This window comes from Exophiala aquamarina (genome assembly GCF_000709125.1).
Source record: "Exophiala aquamarina CBS 119918 chromosome Unknown aczIA-supercont1.21, whole genome shotgun sequence".
NCBI lineage: Eukaryota > Fungi > Ascomycota > Eurotiomycetes > Chaetothyriales > Herpotrichiellaceae > Exophiala > Exophiala aquamarina.
This window is the reverse complement of record NW_013550567.1, coordinates 443,386-455,500: the sequence shown is the minus strand read 5'-3', so window position 1 is coordinate 455,500 and position 12,115 is coordinate 443,386. Positions and strand designations below refer to the sequence as shown.

At 47.9% G+C, this 12,115-nt stretch overlaps 4 protein-coding genes across 4 annotated transcripts; 2 read left to right on the top strand and 2 right to left on the bottom strand.

Moving 5' to 3' along the window:
• Positions 1-683: 683 nt before the first annotated feature.
• A1O9_12208 (uncharacterized protein) lies at positions 684-2,786 on the top strand (the record flags this gene model as incomplete). The annotated part of the gene is made up of 1 exon (XM_013399006.1): positions 684-2,786. One exon carries the CDS (start codon positions 684-686, stop codon positions 2,784-2,786), a length of 2,103 nt encoding a protein of 700 aa, XP_013254460.1.
• Positions 2,787-2,961: 175 nt separating this feature from the next.
• A1O9_12207 (uncharacterized protein) lies at positions 2,962-4,784 on the bottom strand (the record flags this gene model as incomplete). Its single annotated transcript, XM_013399005.1, has 5 exons — positions 2,962-3,167; positions 3,221-3,341; positions 3,395-4,398; positions 4,449-4,664; positions 4,736-4,784. The coding sequence occupies 5 exons, from the start codon at positions 4,782-4,784 to the stop codon at positions 2,962-2,964; spliced, it is 1,596 nt and encodes a 531-aa protein (XP_013254459.1).
• Positions 4,785-5,545: 761 nt separating this feature from the next.
• A1O9_12206 (uncharacterized protein) lies at positions 5,546-9,147 on the top strand (the record flags this gene model as incomplete). Its single annotated transcript, XM_013399004.1, has 12 exons — positions 5,546-5,597; positions 5,646-6,014; positions 6,067-6,479; positions 6,525-6,608; positions 6,656-7,381; positions 7,429-7,672; positions 7,724-7,843; positions 7,958-8,298; positions 8,351-8,518; positions 8,567-8,749; positions 8,808-9,022; positions 9,072-9,147. The coding sequence occupies 12 exons, from the start codon at positions 5,546-5,548 to the stop codon at positions 9,145-9,147; spliced, it is 2,991 nt and encodes a 996-aa protein (XP_013254458.1).
• Positions 9,148-9,647: 500 nt separating this feature from the next.
• A1O9_12205 (uncharacterized protein) lies at positions 9,648-10,007 on the bottom strand (the record flags this gene model as incomplete). Its single annotated transcript, XM_013399003.1, has 1 exon — positions 9,648-10,007. One exon carries the CDS (start codon positions 10,005-10,007, stop codon positions 9,648-9,650), a length of 360 nt encoding a protein of 119 aa, XP_013254457.1.
• Positions 10,008-12,115: the final 2,108 nt, after the last annotated feature.

The window sequence follows — 12,115 nt, the reverse complement described above, 5'->3', positions numbered from 1 at the left end:
AGCGCTTGACCAAGAAATTGGTTAAGACCTGCCTCAGTTCCCCAAATTCAAGACTTAGCTATCACGGTGGCATTCCGCAGTGGCGGCTGGACTTGTTCCGTCGAACCCTCAAATTGGCCTTCATGCAAGCCACAGTATCGACGCCAGCGCTATCATAATCTGGTCTGGGTCACTTGTGACCTGATAACAGTGGCAAGTGAGGGTCTCGCCAGTCCGAGGCGGGATAGTTTGCCGAGATAGCGTCATCTCCCTCCGAGCGGGTCAATACGATAGCCTAGACCCCGAGCTCGTCATCCGATTCGACGAAACGCGAGAAAGGGAGGAAATCCTGATAAAGGAGGGTAGTGTTGGGGCGCCTTGACTCATTCGCATGGACCGGAAATCATTCGAACGCTAGATAGACATCTCTTCTTACCAGGATACTCTTAGGTTGACAACTTTAGAGAATGACTGGCCTCTTGTTCAGAGGAACGGCCCAATCACAGGCCATTCCTCACGATCATGCTCCCGCCCATGTATCGGAAGTTCGACCACACTTCAGGCATCACTCACTACCTAATAAACATGGCCTATTGTTGAGTCTCAATCACTTGCAAACCTGAGTGAACTCTGAAAAGCCAGTCTTCACCTGCTTCATTCTCCTCTTACGCATCACTCTGACTGAATCAAGTCGGTATGTCGTAATGGAAGTCGCTGCAGTATCATGTGGAATTCCCCAGTGGATTGATATGAATGGAGTACGAACTCGAACTTCGATCATCCACACTATTTCAGACTGCATTACCCTTGAAAGCGGAGGTGGTATCAATGGAAATAATACCGCGGTGCACGATGCTCCAGTCTATGCGTTCTTCACACATCACTACGAGTATTGGAGACAGAAACTTGGTGTGACCAAAGAGATCTGGAATTGGGGCCATTGGGGGGAGAACATTACGTTCAGAACCGATCAATACATGGACGAATACAATTTCAACTTGGGCGATGTATGGAAAGTCGGCACCGAAGTCCTGCTTCAAGTTTGTGGTGCTCGTGTTCCGTGCTTTAAGCTGGCGTGGAGATGTGGTCAAAATGATAAATGGTTGAAAGAGTTGGCGGACACGGGCTTCTCTGGAGTATATCTGCGAATAATAAAAGGAGGGAGCATTCATCCGGGTGACCGAGCAGAGCTCATCCGAAAATTTAACAACACTGCAACCATTGCTCAAATCAGTCAGCTGGCTTTTGATACTAGCCTCGAGACAAAGGATACCCTGAACTTGCTTGTCAAAGAACCAGATCTCTTGCCTATGAATAGGGGCGGTTTCTTACGCAGGCTTTCTAAGATCCATGACGACGAGCTCGTTGGCAAGAATCACTGGACAGGTTGGAGAACATTCAGGGTTGCGAAAATTGTGCAACACTGCGATGATATCAAATCTTTCTATCTCCGGCCTCTAGACAAGAAACCCTTGGGAGCTTATCTACCGGGACAGTTTCTGACAGTTCGCTTACCGAACGGACTGCTAAGAAACTGGTCAGTATCCGATTGGCCGGACCACGACGACCCAGACCATTATCGTTTGTCCATCAAAAATGTTGGTGAGGCGTCAAGGTGGATGCACACAAGATGTACACTGCAAACAAACCTTTTCGTTCGAGTACCTGCTGGCAGCTTCATTTTGGATTGGTCCCCAATGCTTCCCCTTCGACAAGTTTACCTTTCCGCAGGAATTGGAATTACGCCAATCGTCTCCATGTTAAAAGCCCACCTAAAGCATTACACTATGCGCAGAGCGCCTGCTATCTGGGTGCATGTGGCACGGGATGAGTGCAGTTTTCCTTGGGAGTTCCTCGAAGAAGTACTCGAATCATATGATGAAGAGTTGCGGAAGAAGCATATTCTAGATATCTTTCTCGTCTACACCAAACCGCCAGGATCAAAAGTTGATCAAGTAACTGAAATTCCCTTCAAGCATGGGTCGGAAAGTCCGGAACGGCAAGCAGTGAATGGAGATGCAATAATGAAAATGCTCCCGGCAAGTGACATTTCTGCACCAGTTGATAAAGCCGAAGCCAGGGCTAGCATCGCTCCATTTGATCCAATACCAAATGGTAGCGACCTAACGGGAACTCCAATATCAAGCACTGCATCATCGACAGAAGGCGGCTCGGAGGAGAGTCCTGCGACTTCATCGAGCGATGACTCCTCAACCTCCAAGCATAATGATTTCAATAAAACAGGGTTTCAGGCTAAGGCAATTCCACCAAATGAATATCTAAGAACTATTAACGGTCACCGGATTGATCGGGACTTTCTCTCCAACATCCTCTCCTCACCCTACTATTTTGACCCTTTACAAATTACCCCGATAGAAGTACCTGGGCCTTCGACTTCAACTGTTTACATCTGTGGACCTTCTTCCTTCGAACAGGACATGAAGACCCACCTCCTAGACATTGGTGTTCCTGATTCACTTCTACGCTCGGAGTCCTTCTCGGCATCCGGAAACGTCGAAAATACCATATCGAGCATCAAAAAATCAAGCGTCACATTCAAGCGGTCTGGTATCACCGCAGATTGGAGTACCCCCGAGACAGATGGTCGATCCACTAAGCCCTTGACGCTCTTAGAATTTGCAGAAAGCTTAGGTTTAGAGCCAGACTTTGGTTGCAGGGCAGGCCAGTGTGGTTCCTGCAGAGTTACCCTGGCGAATGGGACAGTAACTGGCGGGCTACAGCCAGATGGGAGCGTGCTAATGTGCCAAGCAAGACCAGCCAGTGAGCTTTTAGCATTGGAGTTATAGAATTGCCAACCAGGTCGATCGAAACTAAGGGGGAGTTATGTACTATGATCGAGAGATTGGGCTAGAGACCACGATTTAAATTTAGCTGAACTATTCATGGATGTCTAGCATCCAACAAGATGCGTCAGCTTAAAGTCCCTGACTATTTCACCTATTCTACCTCTGACGGGCAAGATTACATCTTCTCAGAATCTTTCTCGATTTCTGAAATACGAGAGCTCTTCTCTCCTGGCAAAGGCACTTCAACCCCACGCATGATATCGGAGCTGTTGATGAAATCCTCCTTCAGCTGGATTGCTTCCTGGCGACTAACCGAATTGACAAATTCCTGCTGCGACCGAACGGGAAACATGTACCCGAGAATTACTGTCATAGTGAAACCTGCGCAACACAGTTAATTGGTACAATCTGGGATTCTGTCTAACGAGACTTACTAATTGCGAAACTGCTGATTGCCGTCAAGAGATACATATGCTCTGCTCCGGTACCAACTTTAATGGTGGGGTTGACCGTGTGCAAAAAACCTGGGAGATGCGGAGCAACGCCGACAGCCCACTGACTTTGTTCAGCATTTTATTTCAAGGCAGATCCGGTGGGAATGCACTCACGGAAACAATAGCTCTCCAGTTGACGCCATGATTGTACCAGTAGATATTGCCACTGAGCTTGTACAAATCCGAAACTTTGATGCGCTGTTTGTACAGGACGAAATAGCTGGCAGCCACCGTTCCCAGGAAGGGCTGTAAGAACACAGTGTATGCCGACATCACCGACAGAAAAACCAGGGCCCCAGATACTAAGTACCATGGGTTGATAACAAGTCCTAGTATTGCCGTCAAGTACTGTCCACGTCGAATGTTGATGTACTTTGGTAGTAGGGACGCCATGTCTGTACCTCCAGAGAACGAGTTTCCTATAATATTGAGGGCGAGTTGATTTATGAGGAATGAGAAGCCGGCAAACCAGACAGCACAGCGCGTGGCTGTTGTTGGATTCTGGTCTTGAATGGCCATCAGTAACTGAACAACACTCCACAGCTCCGCTCCGAATCTCTTCTGAGTACCGGCAACCGTCAAGATGCCGAAGACATTGGAGAGCCATGCCGGCAAAAATCCAGCAAACTGAGGCAGGATCCCGGATCGAGGTCTTTTCGCAAATCGAGTGTAATCGCAAACCGAAAGAGTCCCGCTGGTAATACTTGACATGGTGACCGTTATGCCGAACACAAAAGACCAGCCAAGCTGGCCCCCACCAACGTTGTGTGTGTTGTTCAGTATGTCACCAAAAGCCTCCATGGTTGAGCAAGCCCAGATGACGAGAACAAGCTGAACAATCAATCCCACGACGGTGCTGACATATGCTAGATATCGGAGGTGGGCCGGGCTCACCAAGAGGAACGGCAGCTGTAGGACGAAAAAAACAATGAATCCTACAAACTGAGCGAGGTTCATACCAGTAGACGGCGAAAATGTTGGGGGTAGGTTGTCGATACTAGGAAACCATGATCTGAGACAGACGTATGTCATCAAACCTCCTTGCCAACTTTGGACGCCGAACCAGATTACAGACAGCAGGATTCGATTCATCACGACGAAAATTGCACCATTGAAGCCTATCAGTGTTAGCTTGTCCTCTTTGCATGTGGGAGGTCGTGGTTCTCACCCCATGTCATTCTTTGGGATAATGGGAAAGAGATGTGGTAGTATAATCCTGGGAAGGATACAATGATAATAAGCACGGCAGCGAATATATGGCCGAGGAGCGTTGCCACGACGCTCTGCCACCAATTCAGTCCAACTGATAAGAGGGAAGACCCAAGTTGAAAGTTGCTCATATTGAATGCTACAACCGACCAAAGTGAAATAAAGGCCAACGACCCTATCGTAGCGTTAGGAGGCTGTTCAAGGCCGCTCGAGGCCTCTAGTGCTTGTCCAGGGACGATCACGTACCCCATTTCCTTCGTTCAGGCTCAATAGGCTTGATGTCATGATTGATCATGTAGGTGGGAGGTAGTTCATGTTCAGGGTAAGGGACCTCCAGGTTTCTCGGTATGCGAAGACGAACCATGATTTGTGCGACCTTCTTGCTTATTAGATCTCAAAGGAAGATTAAGAGCAGCTCTTGTTCAATCTGTTCGTAGCTGTCATTCAAAGTGCTAGCAGAGGGAGTCCTGACTGAATTTATCTGCCGTATACCGATTTCCTTATCATGAATTCATCTTGCGCCACCACAATCTCTCATTCGAATCTTGAAGCATATCTTTGGTCTCGTAATCTGTTGGACCCTGATTGGATCGTTCATCCTCCGAGGCGAACAGAGGAGCAGCGGGAAGTGTACGAGTATTTGGTGTATTTGCGCTCGGATGAGGCTAGTCATCCGATCCTCCTAGTCCGTTGACTTTTCGCCTTATCTGAGAACAACGAGCAAGGCACTGCAACAGATGTCCTCCGAGACATCGAAATCCGGGCCTGTGACAAGATCCGGCCAATCCGAGACAATGGCCTCTGTTTGTAGATGGCTGGGCGGGTTGTGCCGTGGTACACTAGAGTTCAAATGAGCACATTGAAATTGGCAAGGTGTTATCCATACTATCATTGATAAACGAACTGCTATGTATTAATCAAGAGCTTTTCTTTCTGTGCAACAACTTTGAAGATAATCAAAGCTAGTCCTCTAAGCTAGATGCGATTAGCTAACATTTTATCATCCATACACGGTCTCTCTATCAGGCCACTGTGTTTCGACGTTGACAGCGAACCATGGGATCAATAGCAGACTACTCGCCTCGCTATCGTATTGGTGTTGATGTCGGTAAGTAGTGCGAGCCTGCTGTTTGGTTCTTTCGCTGACAGTTGAAAGGTGGTACCAACACAGATGCAGCACTAGCGGAGGCGAGATCTGACAAAGGCTCTGCACCACCAACAGTAAGGATAATTGATAGCAGCAAGAGCCCAACTACATCTGATGTGACGAGTGGTATCTGCAACGTCATCACAGATCTTCTGACCAAGAGTCGAATTGCCATTTCGGACATTCTGTCGATTAATATCGGTACCACTCACTTTGTCAATGCAATAGTGCAAGCAGACAGGAACAAGCTTCGCCCTGTGGGTGTCCTGCGATTATGTGGTCCATTTTGTCGCGAAGTCCCTCCTTTTGGTGACTTCCCTGAAGAACTCCGGAGCGTTCTCGCAGGCCCTGTTGGCTATATTAGTGGAGGGCTGGAGAGTGAGACGATTTCATTGATTTTTGTTGGGTTCTTGGCTTACAGAGTGAACAGTCGACGGACGTGTAATTGCTGAGATCGATGAAGCCGAAGTCCGGAGTTTTGCAGATACGCTCTCGGAAGCTGAAGTCAAAACCGTCGTTGTCAACGGCGTCTTCGCTCCTCTTGACACTTCCACTGTCACACAGGAGGAGGAAGTTAAAACGATGCTCCTGAAAGCCATCCCTGGCATTGACATTGTCTGCTCAAGAGATATTGGACGCATCGGCTACCTCGAACGAGAAAATGCGTCGATACTCAACGCTGCCATCCTTGCTTTTGGTCGTGTCACTATTTCACGCTTCCAAAAGGCCGTCGAAGCCCTTGGTGTTAGTTGTCCACTATACCTGACCCAGAACGATGGGACTGTCTTGGATGCATATTCGGCCTCTCGAACTCCTATTAGGACCTTTTCATCCGGCGCAACGGTAAGTACTTCAATGATGAAGCGTCCTCCTGCTAATTCTGACTAGAATTCGCTTATTGGGGCCCTCTTTTTGTCAGGGATTCATGATCCAGGCAGCGATATCGATCTCAAGAAGTCTCAGGTCATCATGGTATGTACCCTTAGCTCTCTACAGGATACGCAGCTGACAATACATAGTGTGATATTGGAGGTACTACATCTGATTTTGCTGCCTTGTCACCTTCTGGCCTCCCCAGACAATCTCCAGCTACTGTCAAGGTCGGTGGAGTTCGGACCGCGTTTAGTATGCCTGAAGTCCTCAGCATTGGGCTCGGTGGTGGTTCCAAAGTTTCCAGGGATGAAAATCGCAACGTTAAAGTTGGCCCACTATCTGTTGGCCATCTACTGACCAGCGAAAGTCAATGCTTTGGGGGCCCTGTGCTCACGGCTACTGATATTGTTGTATCTTCTGGGCTTGGCCACCAAGTCAAGGGACACGGTTTCAAGCTCCAAGATCTGGATGAAAATTTAGTCAAGCTTGCACGTCAAAATATCAGGAACCAGATTGAAAATGGCATTGATATTATGAAGACATCAGATCTACCAGTCGTCCTCCTTCTAGTCGGAGGAGGATCAATCATCCTTCTGGATCAAATCCAAAACGTGGCGCACTGTCTGCAGCCCGCTTTTTCGGACGTGGCGAACGCGGTTGGAGCTGCAATCGCAAAGATTTCTGGCGATGTCGACACAATCATAGTACCCGGGCAGACGCCGTACGAAGAAATCAAACGAAACATCTCTCAGCAGGCTATTGAAATAGCAGTTCAAAATGGAGCTCAAAGAAACACGGTCCAAGTCATGGAAGTGGATCTCATTCCTCTTCAGTATATGACGAATGGGTCATTGAGAGCTGTTGCTAAAGCGGTAAGAATCCGTGAATCTGGTATGTGTCTGATAACTAAACAATGCAGGTTGGCCAACTTCGGTGGGATAGTGAATTTGAACCAATCAAGTCATCACTGGTTGACGGTGCTGAGGACGACTGCTCACAAAGTGCTACTAAGCTGCAGTCATCCACAAGGAGCCTTCTTCCAGTCCTCGATAGAGCAAGCATCTCCACTTATCGACCCAACGTTTCAAAGGCCACCGGAGAGTGGTATGTATCACCGACAGATCTACTATTCATTGCGGAAGGAAACGGTATTCTTGGAACAGGTAAGGGGAACGGACACGTGATGAACTGGATCTAATACAAAGTGCAACCAGGCGGAGGAGGGTCAGCTTACACTGCCTATCTCGATTCTCTACGGGTACTTGCAGGCTCAAGTCATGGCAAGATGCGAATTGTTGATCCTAAGTCCTTAAAAGCTGGTTCCGAGGCAGTAAGTCGCTCATCGACGAGAAGGGAAATGTACTAACTTGCTTGTAGGCCGCTGTCGCATTTGTTGGGTGAGCGAGCACAACATATCTTCTCAGATATCACTTTTCATAGCTAACTAGCATTTAGAGCACCCTCCGTTTCAAACGAACGCCTCACAGGCGACCATGAGCTCCAGCTTGCCGCTGAAGCCCTGGCCAGATACAAAGGTTTGGATAAGTTCGCGGGAGTTATGGCCGCAGAAATCGGAGGCTCAAATGGGATGAGAGCATTTGCAGTAGCCACTGCTTTAGATATCCCAGTCATCGACGCAGATGAGATCGGCCGAGCATTTCCAAGAGTTGATATGTCTTTGCCTTTCGTTTATAAAGCAGCAAGTCCCTGTCCTGCAGTTCTATCCGACGCTCGAGCGAATACTCAAGTTGTCGTTAGCACCGAGAATGCAACAAAGTTCGAGAACATGGTGAGCAATTATCACTGATCCATGGGTGAGCAAACACTGATTCCAATCACAGGCCCGTTGTGTTGCAGTGGAACTTGGTCTCTTCGTTGGTCTAGCCATGGCGATCAACTCTGATGTCATCTCAAAGTACTGTGTTCATCGCAGCTTGTCTATGTCTTGGTTTCTAGGAAAAGCAATCTGTACAGCACGCATAATGAAAGCGGACATCGTCGATGCTTTAGTAAGGATGCTCGAATTGAAGAATGTGCTGGCCTTCTAACTCAGGCAGATATCTTCTATTCCCGGAGGACGCCGGCTGTACTCTGGGAAGATTACCGATGTGTCGCGAGAAGTGAAGGGCGGCTGGACTGTCGGGTTTGTGACTCTCGCTCTCGATGACGAGCTGAAAGCCACACATTCAGAGAATGGCCAATGTACAGTAGACGAACGCCCATTGCAACTCCAATATCAGGTAAAGACCAGCATGACCGTCATGTCTCACACAGTCAGTACTAATCATGAATGAACAGAACGAGTTCCTTTACGCAGCACTCAAAAACCCTGACTCTTCACTCCAAGTCCTCTGTACAACACCGGATCTAATTAGTGTTCTCGATCAAGATGGCATAGCAGTCGGGACTCACGAACTCCGCTATGGTCTACGCGTCAGCGTCATATCCATGCCAGCAGACCCTTTATGGAAGACAGCTGAAGGCATGGCAGCAGGCGGACCGAAAGCTTTTGGGTATGGTGAACGTCGCTAAATTCCTACTTGGGTACTAACAGCAGCACAGACTCGATATAGATTATAACGATTACGGTGTAGATTGGCAGCAACCGATGTCTGTCATTGAAACCTTTGGGGTGTAAAAACCGTGCTGTCCTAGAGTTCAACGCGCTCAGCAGACCAAAAACTATTTCACGTCAAGAATAGGTCTTAATAGGTCTTGCCGAAAATAAAAGCGCACTTAATGTAAGATTGACATTTGGTGTGAGTGTTCTGAGGAGAGTTCCATTCACTAGGTGAAAATCATCTCTTTCAAGCAGTCTGCCATATGCTTTTAGTTAGCCTGTGGGGTTCGACAAGGCTGCACGCCACTAGGGGTAAATTTGGCATGTCACCTCTCGCCCGCTAATTCCGATGATGCATATATCACACACCACCAGCCTTTTGATCACCGAGCACGGTGGCGCGAATAAATTCAGCTCGCCAGGCTGGCAGCCATGGATCATTGTAGGGCAGGAGTTTTTCAACTAGTCCCCTTTGTTCTTGCGGAAGTCCCCACTTTCGTGCATTTACAGTCGCCACCAGTCCACGGTAACATCGCTTCTCTTCGTCCATCGTAATTGAGGAGTAGCTGCTCATCGTCCTAATAACTTATGGTCAATTCCTCGTCCGCTTCAATATCCCTTTTGGCGACTAGCTGCAACAGGCTTGATCCCGTCCTGTCAAGGAGGGTGACCTTAGTATTTGGTGTGCAGCTATGATTGAGGAAGCTGTAGAGTGGATTGATGGCAATGATGTAATCTTCAAAAGCCTCAAACTCACGAACATTCACATCCATGCGTGCAATGGTGGTCTGAAGTACCCAGCTTTCGTAACGATTATCCGCAAAGACGTCAATGCCTAATTCCTCGAGGATTTTGATGGGTTGGATGATATGGGTGTAAAGGGAGAAATGGCTTTTCTTCGAATAATTTGCTGTCAGTCGATTAATCAAGGGTGACATCAGTGGATCCCTTCGAGAGTTTGATTCTGTGGATGCCACAACCACCGCGAAGACTCGAGACAATAATTTGAGCCATGCCGTTCTCCCTGCTGTCTGAGGGACGTTCGTTTCAAAGCCGAGAGCAATTAGTGATGGTGCGTGCTTGCCATGTACATGGAATGCACATGCCTGAAAGATATCATCAGCACACGCTTCACTGCAGAACAGCTCTCCTTTGTGTTCAAATGGTCGAAGGGCATATTGCGCTGCAATTTACATGTCTTGAAACTCCTCGTTGTGCCGCTGATGGGCGATGTCCAAGTCGAGCAATTCCCCTGCGAGTCGCAATAGATGATGGACTTCCTGATCATAGGGGCAGGTTAACAAAATGTCCAGACACTCAGAGAAGCAGTTCGCAAAGAAAAGGGCCTGCACAAGCACAAGCTTCGCCTCTGACACCAATTTTGAAAAGCGCGACATCCCCAGCTCGCCTAGGTAGTCATCCCTTTTCCTTTCGGTGAGACGGTGCATATGCTTTGTACGCGTCGGAGGCCTCTAATTAAGGGTACCATCGTTTCAGTGGAACTCGTGCTCTATTCACCCAGAGGAACGCGCCGTAAGGAGTTTGATTGAGCTGATGAGTTTCGGATCTTAATTCATCATTAAGACCGATTAGACGCTTAAGTTCAAAGTTAGATCGTTTCGTAGTCCATGATATCAGGACAAAATCTAGACTTGCTGTATCAGACGGACGACGAAACTGATTATGGTGTCTGATGTAGCTGTCAAGTAGATCTTGGCTCGCTTTGTCGCCGTAGTTGGTTAGCGGGGGTTCCCAATCTCGTACCCATGGGGAGTTCATGCTGGTGTGAAACAAGTAGTGATGCAAGGTTTCAAAATATCCTAGAAGGGTAGAGCATACAATGATTAGCCGATAGCAGAGCAGGAAGATTAATAATTAAAGATTCACAGAAATATCAGAAAGCGAGTTCAAGATTGAAGAGGAAGTGGCCTAGAACTCAAGTCTTTGAAAGTGAAGTAATCTAAAGTTGAGGGGGTTTAAAGGTAAATTGACGAGACCAGGTGAGTAGAGGTTTGTACTAGGACCGAGACGAGAGTAAAAGTATATCATTAGATCACATTGGAATGTGTACGAGATATAGCCACGAATGCCATCAAGTGGATGAGAAATGAATTTCAAGATACCTTGACCGATATGCTATATCGGGAAGAATGTAGTCGTCCTCTGAATTCCACTGCATCTGTATGTTTGAGCAACTTCCGTGCAAAGACATGCTGCGATTGTTCACCTGGTATATGCATTGCAGCATTGCCAAAATGAGTGGAAACAGACCACAGCCCCCATCCTCAGCCAAACTCAGCTATCTCTCTCTTCAAGCATTATAAATCAGCGGCGCCCTCCGGACAAACCTCTCCTGCTTCAAATCCAACAAAACTCACTCCGAAAGCCCCTTCCTTTCCATGTTCCAGTTGACCAAGTACCTGCCCTTGAGCGTGGTGATGGTTGATCCCGCTGGACCTGACCTGAGGTTTTGAACGCGAGATAACGTTGGCGATGTATTTGCTGGAGTGAAAAACCTGACGGTGCCCCCAATCCAGGGTCAGCCTGAGCGAGGTGATGAAGAAGTACCAGCCAGGGCTTCAGACATCGTCAGGTGAGCTGTATGAGGGCGTTGAGAAAAAGCGACCACGTATCGAGTTGTGATTGATCAGCTTGGGATCAACATTTCGCATCCTGCGGATAGACTACGAGCGATATTTAGATTGATTGAGGAACCGAATCTCTGTGCCTTTGCCTTGAACCTACCGATACAGCCCTTGGACCGCCTATGATTGGGCCTATGAAGGACACCACCATTGCGCTCCACAAGAAGCGGCCTTCACTAGCCCAGCCTTATCATTCAATTCGCCCTCGATAATACTCACAAGAGCATTGTCTTTGGTCTCAGCTGGCAGTTTTGCCGCGTTTCGGAGATACAGCGTCAGAGTGTAGCCTTCACGAAGAGCAGCATACACGACGTCAAGACTTGAGGGGCCTGAAGCGTGGTGTCAGTGGAGCAGGACAGGACAAAAAGTTTTAAAGTATAGTACCAGTGCTCCCCCAGGAG